General features: G+C 49.1%; 2 protein-coding genes across 2 annotated transcripts in view; one reads left to right on the top strand and one right to left on the bottom strand.

Annotated features, from left to right (window-relative positions):
- Wnt5b (Wnt family member 5B) overlaps positions 1 to 17,145 on the bottom strand; it is a 96,715-nt gene that overhangs the window by 38,537 nt on the left and 41,033 nt on the right. The gene's annotated exons all lie outside the window — the stretch shown is intronic.
- Fbxl14 (F-box and leucine rich repeat protein 14) lies at positions 263 to 3,176 on the top strand. The gene has a single exon (XM_034511551.2). It carries the CDS (start codon positions 461 to 463, stop codon positions 1,661 to 1,663), a length of 1,203 nt encoding a protein of 400 aa, XP_034367442.1. The 5' UTR covers positions 263 to 460; the 3' UTR covers positions 1,664 to 3,176.

Genomic DNA, 17,145 nt, shown 5'->3' on the forward strand with positions numbered 1-17,145 from the left:
CGGCCTCGGCGGAAGTGGAGTGGCGCGCGGCGGCCTCCGAGTCCCCCCGCGCAGCGGCCGAGTACGAGCAGCCCGGGGCTGGGCGGTTTGAACCGCGGACGGCAGACAAAGGCAGCAGGAAGCCGTCCGCAGCCCGAGCGCCCGGCCCGGGCCTCGCCGGCGCGCGCAGGCAGCGACGCGGCCGGGCGCGGGATGCCGCAGGGCGCGGGGCGGCGGCGGCGCGCGGGCGCGGACGCGGCGCCCGCCCCGGCCGGGATGTGAGGCCCGAGCGGCCGCGCGGGGGCGGGAAGGGCGGCAGGAAGGAAGCGCCGCTCGGACGCGCCGGGAGGAGGAGCGGCGGCCCGGCCGGAAGGCGGGGAGGGGCGGCCGTTGGCCCGCGGCGGCCCGCTCTCGGCGCCTCCCGGGGCGGCGGTGGCGCCCGCGCCTCCTGCACCCGGCGCAGCGTAGCGGCGGGAGGAAGATGGAGACCCACATCTCGTGCCTGTTCCCGGAGCTGCTGGCCATGATCTTCGGCTACTTGGACGTCCGAGACAAGGGTCGCGCGGCGCAGGTGTGCACGGCCTGGCGGGACGCCGCCTACCACAAGTCGGTGTGGCGGGGCGTGGAGGCCAAGCTGCACCTGCGCCGGGCGAACCCGTCGCTGTTCCCCAGCCTGCAGGCTCGGGGCATCCGCCGCGTGCAGATCCTCAGCCTCCGCCGCAGCCTCAGCTACGTGATCCAGGGCATGGCGAACATCGAGAGCCTCAACCTCAGCGGCTGCTACAACCTCACCGACAACGGCCTGGGCCACGCGTTCGTGCAGGAGATCGGCTCGCTGCGCGCTCTCAACTTGAGCCTCTGCAAGCAGATCACCGACAGCAGCCTGGGCCGCATAGCCCAGTACCTCAAGGGCCTGGAGGTGCTGGAGCTGGGAGGCTGCAGCAACATCACCAACACCGGCCTTCTGCTCATCGCCTGGGGGCTGCAGCGCCTCAAGAGCCTTAACCTCCGCAGCTGCCGCCACCTCTCCGACGTGGGCATCGGGCACCTGGCGGGCATGACGCGCAGCGCTGCCGAGGGCTGCCTGGGCCTGGAGCAGCTCACTCTGCAGGACTGCCAGAAACTCACGGATCTTTCTCTGAAGCACATCTCGCGAGGGCTGACGGGCCTCAGGCTCCTCAACCTCAGCTTCTGTGGCGGCATCTCGGACGCGGGCCTTCTGCACCTGTCGCACATGGGCAGCCTGCGCAGCCTTAACCTGCGCTCCTGCGACAACATCAGCGACACGGGCATCATGCATTTGGCCATGGGCAGCCTGCGCCTCTCCGGTCTGGATGTGTCATTCTGTGACAAGGTGGGAGATCAGAGTCTGGCTTACATAGCCCAGGGACTGGACGGCCTCAAGTCCCTCTCCCTTTGCTCTTGCCATATCAGTGACGATGGCATCAACCGCATGGTGCGGCAGATGCACGGGCTGCGCACGCTCAACATTGGACAGTGTGTGCGCATCACGGACAAGGGACTGGAGCTGATCGCTGAGCACCTGAGCCAGCTCACGGGCATAGACCTGTACGGCTGCACTAGGATCACCAAGCGCGGCCTGGAGCGCATCACGCAGCTGCCCTGCCTCAAGGTACTTAACCTGGGACTTTGGCAGATGACGGACAGTGAAAAGGTCAGGTGAGGGCGGCAGTTCCCCTGCCCCGCCCTGTTCATCCCAGGACCACCACTGTTCCCGCACACTCACGCGCGCACTTACAGGGCAGTGGCCGCCGTGGGGCCATGACAGAAGCCTGGGCTCTTTTCTCCTAGTCTGGCGGCCCTCCCCCTTGCGTCTGGGGTTTTTTTGCTCCCTCTACCCACTCGTCTCGTCTCTCCTTTCCCCGTGAGTGGAGAGATGGACCCTGCTGCTTCTCTGCCCACTCTTCTGCAGGGTATGGAGACTTTCAGCCACCACCAACTATATCCTGGGGCACTGCATTTGGAAATGGGGTGGGGGCGGGGAGGGACTAGTCGTTTCAACCCCGAGGAGTTGAGGAAAGATGTCTGCCTTCACTTACACTTTCATTTGGATACTGTGATCTGGCTTTTATTTCGAAATGTATAAGAAAGCAAGCCCGACTTCCACAGCCTTCTCATCTACTTTGTAGCCAGCCAGCCTCCTCTCATCGCTGCCCCTCGGTGTCTGCGACTTACTTCGGTTTTGTTCTTGTTCTTTTTTTGTTTTGTTTTTTATCTGCTTTCCTTTTAGTTTTCAAATCATTTGAAATCATTGTCCTTTTTTTCTGAGTATTTTCTCTCTATATGTATCATATATATGACATATATACATATCATATATATGTCTGGCTACCTCGTTTTAGTTTACTTTTTTTCTCTTAAGCCCTGGAATTCTACAAGAGAGATATTTTGAGATTGAAACATTTTTGTGCCTAGACTGGAAAGATGCCCACTGGGTTTGTATCTGGTTTTGGTTTTGGCTTCTTCCCAACCTCCCTCTACCCAGTGTGTCCCACTTCCGCATCCTGGCTGTGACTTTCCCCCAGTCTTCTGGGCTTTGATGACCCAACCATGTTTCTAAATATTGATTTAATTTATAGCACAAATGTATGGGAGAAAGGAGAGCAGAACTTCCTTTCTGTTTGTTTGAGATGCAGATTGAGTCTTGAAGAGGAGTATTATATATGCAAATTATGCCCCACCCCAACCCTCTTGCAAGTTTTCCCACCAAGAGGTTAGACAGCGAGGCTTCCTGCGAGCTGTCTAGGAGCTCAGAGTCGGCAGAGAGCCCAAGGCTATGTGAAAGGGAGGAGACTGAATTCATGTCTTATCTATGTTCTGTTCACAAAATGGGAGCTTGTGGGTTTGAAAAACTTTTATTTCTAAATGGAGGAATAGATGACTTTATTTTGGTGGGGGGTTGGGACTGTGGCTTTAAAACAAATCGCTTTTGAGTAGGATGTATATTTTTGTTGGATATTTTGTTTGTTTATTTTTTTAGAGTCCTCCACAGCAACATGAGAGACCATGGAGAAACCCAGAGACCTTTATCAATTAATTGTACTGTTTGTGAATTTGTACAAATGATAACAAAGATCCTCTTAAAACGTTTATATTCTTACAGTAAAAGGTTAAACTGATATTTATATAATAAAAGAGGAAATATGAAGTATGTTTTTGAAAAAAAAAGCACAAAACCCCCCCTTGTATCTGTGAATTATTTTTAAGGCATTGTGTGTTGGGTCCATGCTCAGGTGGGAGGTATTATGTGTGCACAGAAACTGGAGCTAGGGTAGAGTTCAGTTTGCTCACGTGGTGTAAGTTCATGGTTGAGAATTTCTTCTGTGTAAGATTTACCACTGACATCCAAATGTTCTGTCTGTAGAAATGTGATCAGACTGGAGAGTTCTATACATTTTGGTTTTAAACTGTCAACATGGAAACTGAAAGAAAATGAAGAAAATGAAACTTTTTAAAGAAACCAGACTTGCAAGAGTCAGTTTCCCAGAGTGGCCAGTTTCTTTTGGGAATGGTGGTGGTGGAGGTGAAATCCAGGGCTAACCCTGAAGAAGCAAGTCCTGAGCTCTGGAAATGGGCAAGTAGGATGGGTGTCCATACACTGGGAACACAGTGAGGAGGGATGGAGGGAGCCAGCCATTGTTCTGGGGAAGTTGAAAGTGCTCTCTGAGCTGGCTGGCCTGATCCTGTGTGCTCCTCTGTGTGTGTGCAGGTCCAGCAGAAGGGGGCAGCAGTGCTCTTTGACATTCCCCTGCAGGCCTGGCTGCTGCAGACCCTTTACTGGGGTTTAGGGAGACTGGTCAGAAGTTCAGGCACATTTTTGTTTTAAGCCCTTTTAGTACCCAGGCTGGCCACTCAGCCATTGGTGAGGGTCTAGGCTGAATTCAGAGCAGGCAGATGAATATCAACAATTTTAGCACAGTTTTCCTGAGTAGACATGCAGCAGTGTGACTTGGATAGGCTGAGGGACAGAGACTGGGAGTGAGTCACAACCCTGGCTTCACATTGGTGGGCCCTGTTTCTGAGGTCACTTTTCCCCACCTGGAAACCTAGGTCTCCTCCATCAACCCATCTTTACAGACACAGCTAGAACCCAGGTTGCTGTGGGGCCTGACAGCCTTGTGAAATTTCTAAGCTCTAAGCTTGAACATAACACAGAAGCTGCATCGTTCCTTTCTCAAGTCACCAAAACCTGCTTTGAGTGAGTCTGACACTAGATCTGTCTTCCCTTTCTTTAGGGGATGATACATATTTCTTAATTCCCTAAAGACAAAACAGCAACAACTTAAAAGTAGGGACCCTAGAAAGCAGTAGTCTGAATCAGGCCCATTTCCTAGGAATCTGACCCAGCTCCCAGGGCTCCACCGTGGTCTGGTCTGTAAGTCATACCATGCTAACATTCTCCATCTCATACGCAAATAATCCCATGACCAATACTTTGGAACAGTTTCTGGGTTGTTGTTTAAGTTTAAGGGTCCGGAGAGAGGACTCAGTAGTAAAAGCACATCCTGCTCTTGCAGAAGACTAGAGTTCAGTTCCCAGCATCCACTTCAGCAGCTCACAATCTCATGTAACTCCATCTCGGGGGAATCTCATAACTCTGGCCTCTGTGGGCACCTGCAGTCATGTGCATAGGCACACATGGAAGCTTCAAATAATAAAAGTAAATAAAGGTTGGTAAATTAGCATTTGAAAGTTAAGATCATGGGTCTTGGTGTCATGGCCTGAACTAGGCCAGTAAACACAATTTCTCTGGGAAAAGGATAAACGTTTTACAATTGGTGGTGGAGACCAAGTACCTACATCTCTCCCTTTTTGAATGGAAGAAAAAGAAATACACGTTGGGAACCCATGTGGGCTTTACATGGTACTTTAAATTTTTAACACTTCAACCTACTGAAACATCTCACTGTTTTTCCAGTGGGGCATAAACTGCCTTATATGCCTAACCAGGGAGGGAGCCACAATTTGAACTAACTCTACCTGGGTTTCCTGTGAGACAATCCTCAAGTGGGAGCTGGGTGTAACCAGAGTGGCTATGCCATAGCTGCTGCTTCAGAGAGAGTAAGGGTAAACTTGGTACAGGAAGGGTTGGTCCTTGCCAACAGGGCAGGAGAGAGGCTTTGAAGGCTGGAAGGGGTGGCTCAGGATTTGCTGAAACTCGAAATGGAAAGGCTGGACATGGAAGCTCATGCCTGTGACCCCAACAGAGGCTAAGGCGGGAGGATTACTCTAAGGTAAGTCAGGGCTACATAGTGAGACCCTGTCTCATAGGAGAGAGAAAAAAGCCACTGGGGTAGGTGTGTGTGTGGGGGGTGAATTCATCATAAACCATATGATGAATCATCTGCCACAGAAACTGAAAAAGGACTTCCTGGCTTCAGGCGTCTCATCGACAGTAGCCTTTTCCTTTAATGTCTAGAAATACAACTGTAGGTGGGGTTCAGACAGCTTCCACAGTGTCTGGGGGCCACAGTGGACCTCTGGCTGCATGCTAGGGGGTGGTGTAAGCTTCTCCCACTTGCTGAACCCCTCAGGCATTGCAGGCAGGAGGAGGGGGAAGTCCATCTGGAGGGCTTCCTTCACATGTGGCAGCAGCAAGAATACCTGCCTACCTCATGTCTACTAAAACTGGAGGTTGGTGCCAGGACTCTTAAAGAGAAAACCGTGGATTTTTTTAAAAAATTCAAATCTATAATAAACATATTTTTTAAAGTACATTTTTTTTTTTAATGGTACTTTTCTTCTTAAAGGCTGTGAGAGCCAGGGATGCAGCTCAGCTGCATTCCTCAGCATCATATAGACTGGGTGTGGTGGTGTATCCCTCTAATCCTAGAACTCAGAGCAACACAAGTTCAAGGCCATTCTTGGCTACTTACTGAGTTTGAAGCCAACCTGGGTGGGCTAAATGAGAACCTACCCTCCAACCCCACAAAAAAAGAAGGGCGCGTGATCTATCCTCCAAACCCTGGGGCTTCCCTGGAAGGGTGTTGATCTCTGTATTTTAAGGCAGTGTCTCACAATGTAGCTCTGGCTAACCTGGAACTCAAAATGTCCAGGCTAGTATTGACTTGAATAGCTACCCTCCTGCTTCGGCCTCCCTCGTGCTGAGATTACAGGTATAAATCACCAAGCCTAGCTTTGAACTTAAGTTTTCAAAGGCAAAGGAGAAAGTTGTAGCCTCTAGGGACCACTTAGTTTTCAGGGAACAAGAGCCTTTTCATTAAGAGATGAGATCTGTGGAACAGAGCCAAGGCCTCCTGCAGCGGGCAGCTGCCTTCCCAGGTCTGAAAGGAAAAGGCCCTGCCTTCTGATCCTGGTTCTGCTCTGGGGGGGAGGGGGGAGCTAAAGATGTCATGGGATTCCCCTCTCTTCCTGCATCAAACATCACCCCTTTAGGAAAGCTAATTCTATCCCTTTGATAGAAGGAAAGACCTATATTTTTATGCCATTACCAACCCTGGAGGAAGGTGTGAGACTTTTGACATGATGAAAGCACAGGGTTGGAAGCCAGCTACATTCAAACCTAAGCTCACATGTGGGCCACGCAGCTCATTTCTGTCAGCATACTTGTTCCGATACTAAGTGGTAAGTTAGTACTATTTAAAGCAAATCTCACAAAGTAGGTAAGAAATCTGATTTAAATGGGTGTCGACTGTTCGTAATTTACTGCTGGTGAGATGTACCCGGCCACCTCGGGCCGGCCTTGCTCTTGGGCCCAAATGTATTTCTGGGTCACCGCAAATGTGCTGGAAGTGTTGGCAGATGCTCAGTTTTCATCTCTTCCTCTTCCTGGGGATCACTTTGATCTCGCCTGGTGGGGTTGCCTTTAGTCTCCAAGCATATATGGCACTCTGCAAACCCCGTCTTCCGTTGAGGTGACATGACTGCCACAGTAATTCTGCATCTGAGGGAGCCACTCAACCCTAGAGCCAACAAAACTACAAGTTCCAGTACCTTGGCTGCTGTAAGTTAGCCCAGAGAGTGTACTCACACACACCCCCCCCCCCCCCCCCCCCGCCCCCAGCAAGGAAAGAAAGTCTTGCTTTTTGTTATTATTGTTCTCTGAGCCAAGGTCTCATTCTAATGCAGATTGACCTGGAATTCACCGTGTGGCCCAGTCTGGCCTCAGACCTCAATGGGATTATAACGTGAACCACCATGCCCTGGGCTCATCACTCTTCTACATTTTGTTTAAGGACCAAGTACCACATGTCCTTATACACTGAGGGGGTTTGGGATCAGCGACAGAGCACATGCCTTGCATGCTTGAGGTCCTGGGTTCCATTTCCAGCACTGAATGAGAAAACAACGTATATATCTGTGACCCTGGAAAATAGTGCATCTCAGTTACAAAATGGGAGCTGGTCCTTGGCAGCAGCCAGAGACGCCTCAGCTCAATGAGGTGTACCAGAAGTACTGACGTGGCATGCTGGAGAGCTTGGCCGACAGCCAGCAGATACGGCACATTGGAATTTATACTTGGAGAATCAGTAAGATGTTGTGCAGGTGACATGAGAACTCTGCCTCAGAGGGGAAGCTGATACAGACTTTAATTAAACCCTAAGATATGGCCCATGTGCGGCTACTTCTGGAACCCCCTGACATTACTCCAATTCCCTCAGAAAGGTCCTGTACATCTTGGGAGTAGAATCACTGAAACCCCCAGAGTGCCCTAGGTTATCACTGCTGCTTGATATGAAATGCAGCGTGCAAACTTAGGTATGTTTTAAGAAGACTGTGCCCAGGGTTCCTCCTGAAGCTGCTCGAGAAGCCAGTGGAGTTGTGTGTGTTGCTCACTGTCCCGAGGACTGAGCCAGGTCCCACAGTAGCTCCTATAGTACTGTGGAGTCCAAATGCCGGAAGCCTGTGATTTGAAAACCTCGGAACTAAGAATGCTCACACATCTAACACACTACGCTATGCACACCTGCCTGCATCATAATTTAGGATCCAGCTGCGAGAACTCTGGCTGGTTCTTCTATTCAAGGGTGAAAAGGCTTGACCTCACTGGTGTTTCCTTATACCTCTCTACGGTCCACAAAGAGTAAAGAGACCTCATCTGTTACTATCAAGCACCTCTTTATAAAGATGGGGCCTTATGTAGCCCAGGCTGCCCTCAAACATTATATTGGCCACAGCTGCTCCTGAACTTTAAGGAGAGGAGTTACAGTCTGCACAGCTCATCTGGCTGACACCAGGCACATGAGCATAATCTGTACTCTGTGGACGAACCAGTCCTGTCACGCTGCCTGTCTGGAACAGCCACTCATGGACCCAGGATATGGGAATTGGACGATAGGGAAATAGTTCAAGACACAGTTATTGTTTCTCAAGCAGTATGGGGTTATTTGGCATTAGCGTGGGTAATACTGCTTTCCTCATTTGGTGGTGGCACAAAATATCACGAAGGTCGGTGATGTTGCATCTTCTTAAGAAACTCTCCCCCAAACAACCCCTATTTACACACACATGTGCTTCCACTTCCCAGTCCAGGGTAAGGCTTTCTGAGAAGTGCTCTCTATATAGGAGCCTCAGTCCTGATATTTCTTAGACTCTGGAAGGAGTTACAGAGGCTGGAACTGAGCCGATAGATAAGGGAGGGAGAAACAGCAATAGTTAGACCATTAAGACAAATACTTCTTGCCCCAGGCGTGGTGGCACATGCCAATAATCCCAGCACTCACACAGACAGGCAGATCTCTTATGAGTTAGAGGCCAGCCTGGTCTACATGGGGTAACAGGCCAGCTAAGGCTACATGGTGAGAGTAGTAATATTTTTTAATTAATAAACCCTGTTGGCAGGTTTGCTACCCACCTCAGTGCTTCACGTTCCTGAATGAAAGACACGCACGCACGTGCACGCACACGCGCGCGCACACACACACACATATACACACAGCCTTTAATTTTAATATGCCTGGGCCACTGCCTAACCTCTATGTGGCTAAATCCACCTCCCACAAATAGTCTCGAGTTATTAATTACTAAACTCTATATTCTATCTTGGCTGCTCTGTGTGTATATGTCTTTCATTTGGGAACATAAACCATTGGGACGGGTAGTGAACCCACCACCAAGATTTATTTCATAATATTTAATTCAACAAGTGAGACCCTGTCTTCAAACAAACAAGACAAATAGTTCTTGTATTCTTAGATAAAAGACATCCAGCCAGGGCCTTCCATTTTGGACTTCTGGATTTTAAACCTGAACTTCGTTGCTTAGGACTGCCTGACCTCAAATAAGGTGCTAGTCATGACATAAGCAAGCATGGAAACAACCAGTGTCACTTCTCTGCTTCATCTCAAGTGCACACAATTTGGCCAGCGTTTCAGGAATCTGTCAAGAACAGGCTGTGTCATCCCTGTGTGTCACCAGGCTCACAGCTGGCCACTGCTGGGAACAGAGAAGGCTGTCAGATTTGCAGAGCCTGGACAAGAAAAGTTGAGTGGCTCTCTCACTCTGCTGAGGTCAGCATACCTGACACACCTCTCCTGCCACGGAGCATCAGAGGGCGATAGACAGAACCAGGTGGCCTCCCAGGACAGGAGCTAACCCATCTTTTCTATATACAGAAGAGTCTGGTCGTCCAAAGACACAATAAGAATTACAGAGATACATCAGGGCTATATTGGCACACACCTTTAATCCCAGCACTCAGGAAGCAGAGACAGGTGGATCTCTGAATTCAAGCCCAGCCTGGTCTACAGAGTGAGTTCCAGGACAGCCAGGGCTACACAGAGGAACCCCATCTCAAAACAAACAACAAAAAGAATTACAAAAGGCACATTTCTAAAAGGTGGAAGCACATCATTACCTATTACTTAGTCGAGTGCTTGCTTTAGCATACACAAAGCCCATGGGAGTTATAGGTATACAGAAGACAGGTGATTGAACAACACTGTCCTAAGTAGGGAGGGGGCTCTGAGAGTCTACACTCAGCCCAGGGGTGTCTCAGTTCAGATTATTATTGCTGCAATGAAACACCATCACCAAAGCAGCTTGGGGAGGAAAAGATTAGTTGATTTACACTTTTCTATATCACAGTTCATCATGAAAGGAAGTCAAGGCAGGAACCCGAACAGGGCAGGAGCCTGGAGCAGGAGATGATGCAGAGGCCATGGAGGGGTGCTACTTACTAGCTTGCTCCTCATGGATTGTTCAGCCTGCTTTCTACCAGGACTCAAGATGACCAGCCCAGGGATGGCCCAACCCACCATGGCCTAGGCCCTCCCCGTCCAAACAATAAAAATGCACGTGTGGAGGCAGGAGGATCTGGTTCAAGGTCATCCTCAGCTACATATGGAGTTCAAGGCCAGTCTGGGCAACATAAGACCCTATCTCAGCACAAAAACTCATGGAGTTGAGTTGTGCCCAAACAGTTTTAGAGGAAGCAAGTAGACAAACGTGGTTTCCTTTGCTTTTACTGTATTAAAATGGTTTTGGACTCAATATAAAGCAGCAAAATTAAGTGTAGTTGACACAGTTTGTTCTCTGGTGAAGACAGAAAGTAATTTATCCACCATGTTTGCAACTTCTGCATCTTGTCAGCAGGTGGCAGCATTGTCTATGGTTTGGTGGCTAACAAATCCTTTTTCTTGATGTTACCTCCACTCCTAAGAATTCTGCCAGGATCTAAGAGTTGACAACTGGAACATTATTTCCTTCAAAAACTGGGACTGACTTTTTAAAAATTTTACTTTTTTCATCCTTTGGTATGTGTACATGTGTAGGCATGCATGTGTTAGTCTTGGCAGCAGCCTGCTGAGCCATCTCAACAACCCAAGACTGAATTTTAAAGTACCAGTGAGGTGACTCCTAGCACTCTGCCTGTGGGGTGTTACTGTTTCATGGGGATCCCTCAGTTCTAGCTGCTCTGCTTTGGTGGCCCTGGGGGCGGGTTATAAATTGATTCCTTAAGACTCTCATTCTGGAAAATTGCTATGCTTGCCAAGTTTGGCAATTGGGGAGAAATTTCACAATCATACATGAAGGTAGAGCTAAGCATCCTGTTACTGTGAAAGAAAAATAGAAAACAAGTTGGGAGTTTACATTTTTGTTTGAATTCTTTTTAATTATCAAAGGAATGCAGTATACTCGCTCCCCAGATGAAGACATCTTTGTAAAATCTAAAGGGGCCCGTGAAGCAAGACCCTGATAGGTCAGACAAGGAAGTGAAGTTTCTTGCTGTAAATGCAGAATGTGGACGAGGGAAAGGCAGCTGAAGACAAGCACACAGAGCTGCTGAGCCACCTTGGCCAGATTCCACAACATGCCACAGTGAGGGATGGGCTGAGGGTAGAGAGGATGGGGTCTTGTCCTCTTGACACTTTGATTCTCTGAGGTCAGAGAATCAAAGCATGGGTCCGGGGCAGCCGCTATGGCTGCAGGACAAAGGAGGGGAGACGTCTACCAGCCTGTGAGCTGGGTGAGCCCCCATTATTAGCTCAGTAATACAGAGCTCTTGTTTTGTTTTTGTTAGAGAATGAATAAGACAGGCCAGGACTCTAGTATGCAGCGCCGGATCATGAACGACATTACTATTCCCAGAACTACCAAGAAACCCCTTAGAAAATCATGAAACCTCCCAGGGGAGACTATGGAAGCCATTGCTGAAATATGTCTCTGAGTGACTGAGTAGAAGAGAGACGGGAACAATCCCAGGAAAGAAGTCTGCAGAAAAGAGAAAGGTCCCCACATGACCCCAGGGACTGAGGAGGCTGGATGACAGAATCCTCATAGCCCTGGGTACACAGAGGGAAGGAGGGAAACCGGCTCTGATATGCAGCCTCCGGCAGCTTCACTTCTGGCCTAGTGCAGGCTTTATATTTCTTTGTTGTTCTCTCTGTCTCGGTCCCCCTCTCCCGCCGGCCGCCCCTGTATGTTTTCTCTAGTGTAGGTTTTAAAGAACAGAGTTTTTCTGTGAATTTCACTTGAGGCAGAAAGACTCAGCACCTCAGGCCTGAAATGTCCTGTCCAGAGCCTTGCAGCTGCTACTCCAAGGGGCTGCACTCAGCAGTTAATGTCAACATGGCTTTAATGCACACGGGGAGAAGCCAGGGCCTTCCAGGGAGGTACACAGTGTCAGACCCATCATGGGCCCTCCAGGAGGCAGCTGACTCCACAGCCTGAAATTCCACTTCCTCAACAAAGGTGGAGCATGGCTCTGGGGAAGCCCAACATGACAGAAGCTTATATTTTAGATAACTTTCCCCAGATGACCACCCAAAGGACCCCACAGTTCTAATAGCAGGACTATAAGCTGGACAGAATGTTCTCTGAACCCTTCCTCTGTTCCCTAATCCCATAGGCCTTTCTTTTTTCTCTGGTTTTTCGAGACAGGGTTTCTCTGTGTAGTCCTGGCTGTCCTGGAACTCGCTCTGTAGACCAGGCTGGCCCTGAGCTCACAGAGATCCACCTGCCTCTGCCTCCCTAGTGCTGGGATTAAAGGTGTGCACCACCACTGCCCAGCTACGTGGGCCTTTCTTGATTTCTCCTTGTGAACTGTGAGCTGTCACAGTGGAGAACTCCAGGTGAAGTGGACATAACCAGAAACCTAAGCAGACATCAGTCCTACCTTGCACATCCTTGGCATCACTTCCCAGCCCCCCGCCGCTGCTGCGACGCTCACCCCACTTCCTCATCTGCCAGGAAGTAGCAGAGAAATCAAGGCACTTGCTCGAAAGTCACTGCAAGCTCCTTCCCACCCTTCTACAGGCCCGAAACAGGCTGCTACCACTAATCTGCCCCTGGTTTGCAGCTCAGCGGCCTTTGTCCTCTAAGCCCCTGATAATGGTTTTACTAAAATCCCCTTTTGATGGAAAAAGTCCCAGCTGGACATTGCAGGACCCAGCACAATGTCCACGTCTGCAGGCTCCTCTGCCTACCCCACAAAGGCCTCTAATCAAGTGGAAAATGTGCTAGAGGCGGTGGTCTGGGGCTGCAATTATTTTTAAGGGATTACCAGAGAAGAATGGAAGCAGCCAGGACCGCCCCCACCTGCCTTCCCCTTGGTCCTGCCTCAGACACACACAGTCCAGGCATGGCCCTGCTCTCAGAGACCAAAGCCTCACTCTTCCCTTTCCCTATGGAGGGGCAGCCACCTCTGAACACCACTGCTGTAGAAACAGAGAGTTCGGGTACAACTTGCAAGCCTCGTTCTGACCCCCATTTAAGACCTCATGTATAAAACCACTGTCAAACAGGATCCTGAGTGTGGGGCGTGAACTCACTCACTAACCTCTAACCCTGCCCTGTATGCTAGGGGAGGGGAGATTCGCCCAGTGCCCAGGGTCTGGGGCACTCACTGGGGCTTCCCAAGCTTTGGAGGGCAAAAGGTCATGTTCCCACCTTGCCTGTTACCCTCCTTCACACACACACACACACACACACACACACACACACACACACACACACACTGACCCTCCCTCAATATCCATAGCAAATCAATATCTGAGCAAATATCCATAGCACTCAGCATTTAATCTCAAGGTAATGTATGGGTAAGATCTGCAGTGCCAAGCTCTGTGCACTACAGCCTTCGAGAACATGCACTCACTAGGGAGTTTGTATCTCACAGGGCCTTTTCGGGTGTCACTCATACACAAATCACTGAGTATACATTAATCACAAATTAGTGACAGCTCACAGCCTGGCCTTGAGTCCCTGTCTTCCCCATCAGCCTCGGTAGCTCTCCTGTCCTTACTAATTCTAGGGTTGCAAAACTGACTACAGATTTCTAACCCCATTCTGGAATGATCCAGGATCTGACTGGTCATCTCTGAAACTTACAAGTCAGCATGCAGTTCACACTGAATGTCAAGCGGAGCAGCAACCTCCAGTTCTTTCTCCAAACCTTTGATCAGGAACGAAACAATTCACTGATTTAAAAAAAAATTTTTTTTTTCATCAGTATAAATTGGTCAGCTGCGGGTGGCAGCACACACCTGTATCCTAGCACCTGAGTAGAGGCAGGCATATTGACCTGAGTTGGAGGATGGTCTGGCCTATCAGGTGAGTTCCAGGACAGCCAGGGCGTTGTAAAGACCCTGCCTCAACAACAATGAAAAGTGATCAAAGTAGATTCTTCATTAGTTTTCGGGTTGGGTTCTGGGTGTGGAACCCAGGGCCCTGGGCATATTAAGTATGACCTTGTACTGGCTGGGTTTATGTCAACTTGATATAGGCTATAGTCATCCAAGAAGAAGGGACCTCTAGAGAAAATGCCTCCGTAAGATCTGCTGTAGGCAAGCTTGTAGGGCATTTTTAAAATTATTGATTGGAGGGGGAGGGCCTAGGCCATGGTGGGTTGGGCCATCCCTGGGCTGGTCATCTTGAGTCCTGATAGAAAGCAGGCTGAACAATCCATGAGGAGCAAGCCAGTAAGCAGCACCCCTCCATGGCCTCTGCATCAGCTCCTGCTCCAGGCTCCTGCCCTGTTTGGGTTCCTGCCTTGACTTCCTTTCATGATGAACTGTGATATGGAAAAGTGTAAGTCAAATAATCTTTTCCTCCCCAAGCTGCTTTGGTGATGGTGTCTCATTGCAGCAATAATAATCTGAACTAAGACACCCCTGGGCTGAGTAGACTCTCAGAGCCCCCTCCCTATTTAGGACAGTGTTGTTCAATTACCTGTCTTCTGCAGGAGAGAGTTGCTTCTATGACTTTTTGGATGAAGAAGAGCCACCTCAAAAATATGTGAAATGTTCACAGGTGTTAGTAGTGTTAACTACTAACTTGATACAATTTAGAACTACCTGGGATTTGAGTCTCAGTCAAGGACTGCCTGGACCAGATCTGTCTGTGGGGATTGCTTGACTACATTAATCCATACGGGGAAGACCCAGTCCACTGCAGGCAACACCATTCCCTACGTTCGGGTCTTGGACTGTACGAGGGTTAAGAAAATGAGCTTCGTTGTAAGCAAATACGTCTCTGTGCTTTGGATGTGGTGTGACTATTTGTTCTAAGTTCCTGTTGCCTGGATGTCCCTGCTATGACAGACTGTGAGCTGAAGCAAACCCTTTTTCCCCTGGGTTACTTTTTATCAAGGAATTTTATCAGAGACAGAAATGAAACAAGGACAATAGGCACAAAGTCCACGTGGCCCTGACTCCTTCTTAAGGGAAATGTGTGAACATCAGTTTGTGTCACAGAGAGCAGTCCAGAGGCTTCACATTTCAATTCTTTTTAAAAAATATTTATTTATTTTATTTATATGCGTACATTGCATTCAGATGCACCAGAAGAGGGCATCACAACCATTATAGATGGTTGTGAGCCACCATGTGGGTGCTGGGAATTGAACTCAGGACCTCTGGAAAAGCAATCAGTGCCATTAATCATTGAGCCATCTCTCCAGCCCCACATTCCAATTCTTAACACTTTTTTTTTTTCATTTGTCTTTACTCTCCAAGTTTCTCCTCCTTTTTAGAGCACATTGAATAAAATACTATTTTGTATTTTAAAAAATGTGCTGGGCAGTGGTGGCACACGCCTTTAATCCCAGCACTTGGGAGGCAGAGACAGGCAGATTTCTGAGTTCAAGGCCAGCCTGGTCTACAGAGTGAGTTTCAGGACAGCCAGGGCTACACAGAGAAACCCTGTCTCGAAAAAACAAACAAAAAAAATGTATTCACTTTTATAAGTGTGCACGTGTATATGTTTGTGTGAATGTATGCCACATATATCCTCGGAGGCCAGAAGAGCACACAGTTCCAACTTTTAGTTTCAACATCAGGAAAGTGACCAGAGCCCTCAAGCCGACACTCATGGGAGACTCTTTTTTTTTTTTTTTAAATTAATTATATTTTTACGCGTACAGTGTTTTGCCCAATCATGTATGCCTGTGCCTGTCAGGTGTCCATGGAGGACAGACAGCATAGGGTTTTGGATCCTCTGGGACTGGAGCCGTAAATGCCTGTGAGCCACTATGTGGGTGCGGACCATCAGACCAGAGTCCTCTGGAAGATTAACCAGCCCTTACTCCTGACGTCCATGAGCGTGACAGTCCGCTTGTCACCCATGGGCAAAGCCCCCGTCTCTATGGAACCCTGAGGAGAGTGTCTCCCTCTTCAGTTAGGCCGTGGAAATCTGGTGCTGCTGAGGTAGGCTTCACCAGGTAACAGACACAGCTGCTCTGAAGAGCCTGTGGAGGTGCAGGAGAGAATACCTCTGACACACCTTTTGTTTTGTTGGTTTTCCAAGACAGGGTTTCTCTGTGTAGCCCTGGCTGTGCTGGAACTCACTCCAATAGACCAGGTTGGTCTCGAACTCAGAGATCCACCTGCCTCTGCCCCCTGAGTGCTGGGATTAAAGGTGGGATCAAAGGCACCGCGAGCTCAGGGCTGCCTTCAACTAGATGTTCAAACTGCCATGACTTGTGAACGTGAAGATTACGAATGAGTGTGGAGAAGTTCCCAGGTTACACTGGGAACCGGTCCTGTGCTGGATCTGATCTAACTTACCCATGGATGGTGCTCTCCTCCCCTCCCCCATTCATGCCCCCTTGCTCTTGATTGTTGGGCTTTTTGTTTGTTTGGGGAGGTGTGCATTGGGACAGCTGCTTGAGTTTGAGGTTCTGAGGCAGGAAGGAGCCAGACATGGGTGGATGGAGGCAAAGTGGGGTTCACAGGTGTGCCCACACAAATGCTAATGCTCCTCTCGTGTTAACAGTAGTTGAGCAGTGGCCACTCCCCACCCCTGGCACTGTCACTTGTCACTTAATATTCCACTTCAAGGAGACAAAAACACAAGGAAGTGCTGGAATGACCCCGCCAACCAGTGGGTCATTCCAAACCCAAGTTCACCCAGATGGCCCCAGCTAAACTCAGTGTGTGTGTGTGTGTACCAAATTGAGGGAAGTGTTGAGAGGGACCAGAACACATTATATACAGATGGGAAACTGTCAAAAAAAAAAAAAAAACAAATTTAATAAAAGCTTTAAAAAAAAAAAATACTAGAAAGGGGGCTGAAGAGATGGCTCAGTGGTTAGGAGCACTGACTGCTCTTCCAAAGGTCCTGAGTTCAATTCCTAGCAAGCACATGGTGGCTCACAAGGTGTAATGGGGTCTGATACCCTCTTCTGGTTTGTTTGAAGACAGTGACAGTGTACTCATATGCATAAAATAAATAATTCTGAAAAAA

This window comes from Arvicanthis niloticus, chromosome 9, assembly GCF_011762505.2.
Source record: "Arvicanthis niloticus isolate mArvNil1 chromosome 9, mArvNil1.pat.X, whole genome shotgun sequence".
Taxonomy (NCBI): domain Eukaryota; kingdom Metazoa; phylum Chordata; class Mammalia; order Rodentia; family Muridae; genus Arvicanthis; species Arvicanthis niloticus.

What these genes read in the sequence shown, in the direction of transcription:
- Fbxl14 (XM_034511551.2), top strand. Translation starts at nt 461, where the DNA reads ATGGAGACCCACATCTCGTGCCTGTTCCCGGAGCTGCTGGCCATGATC.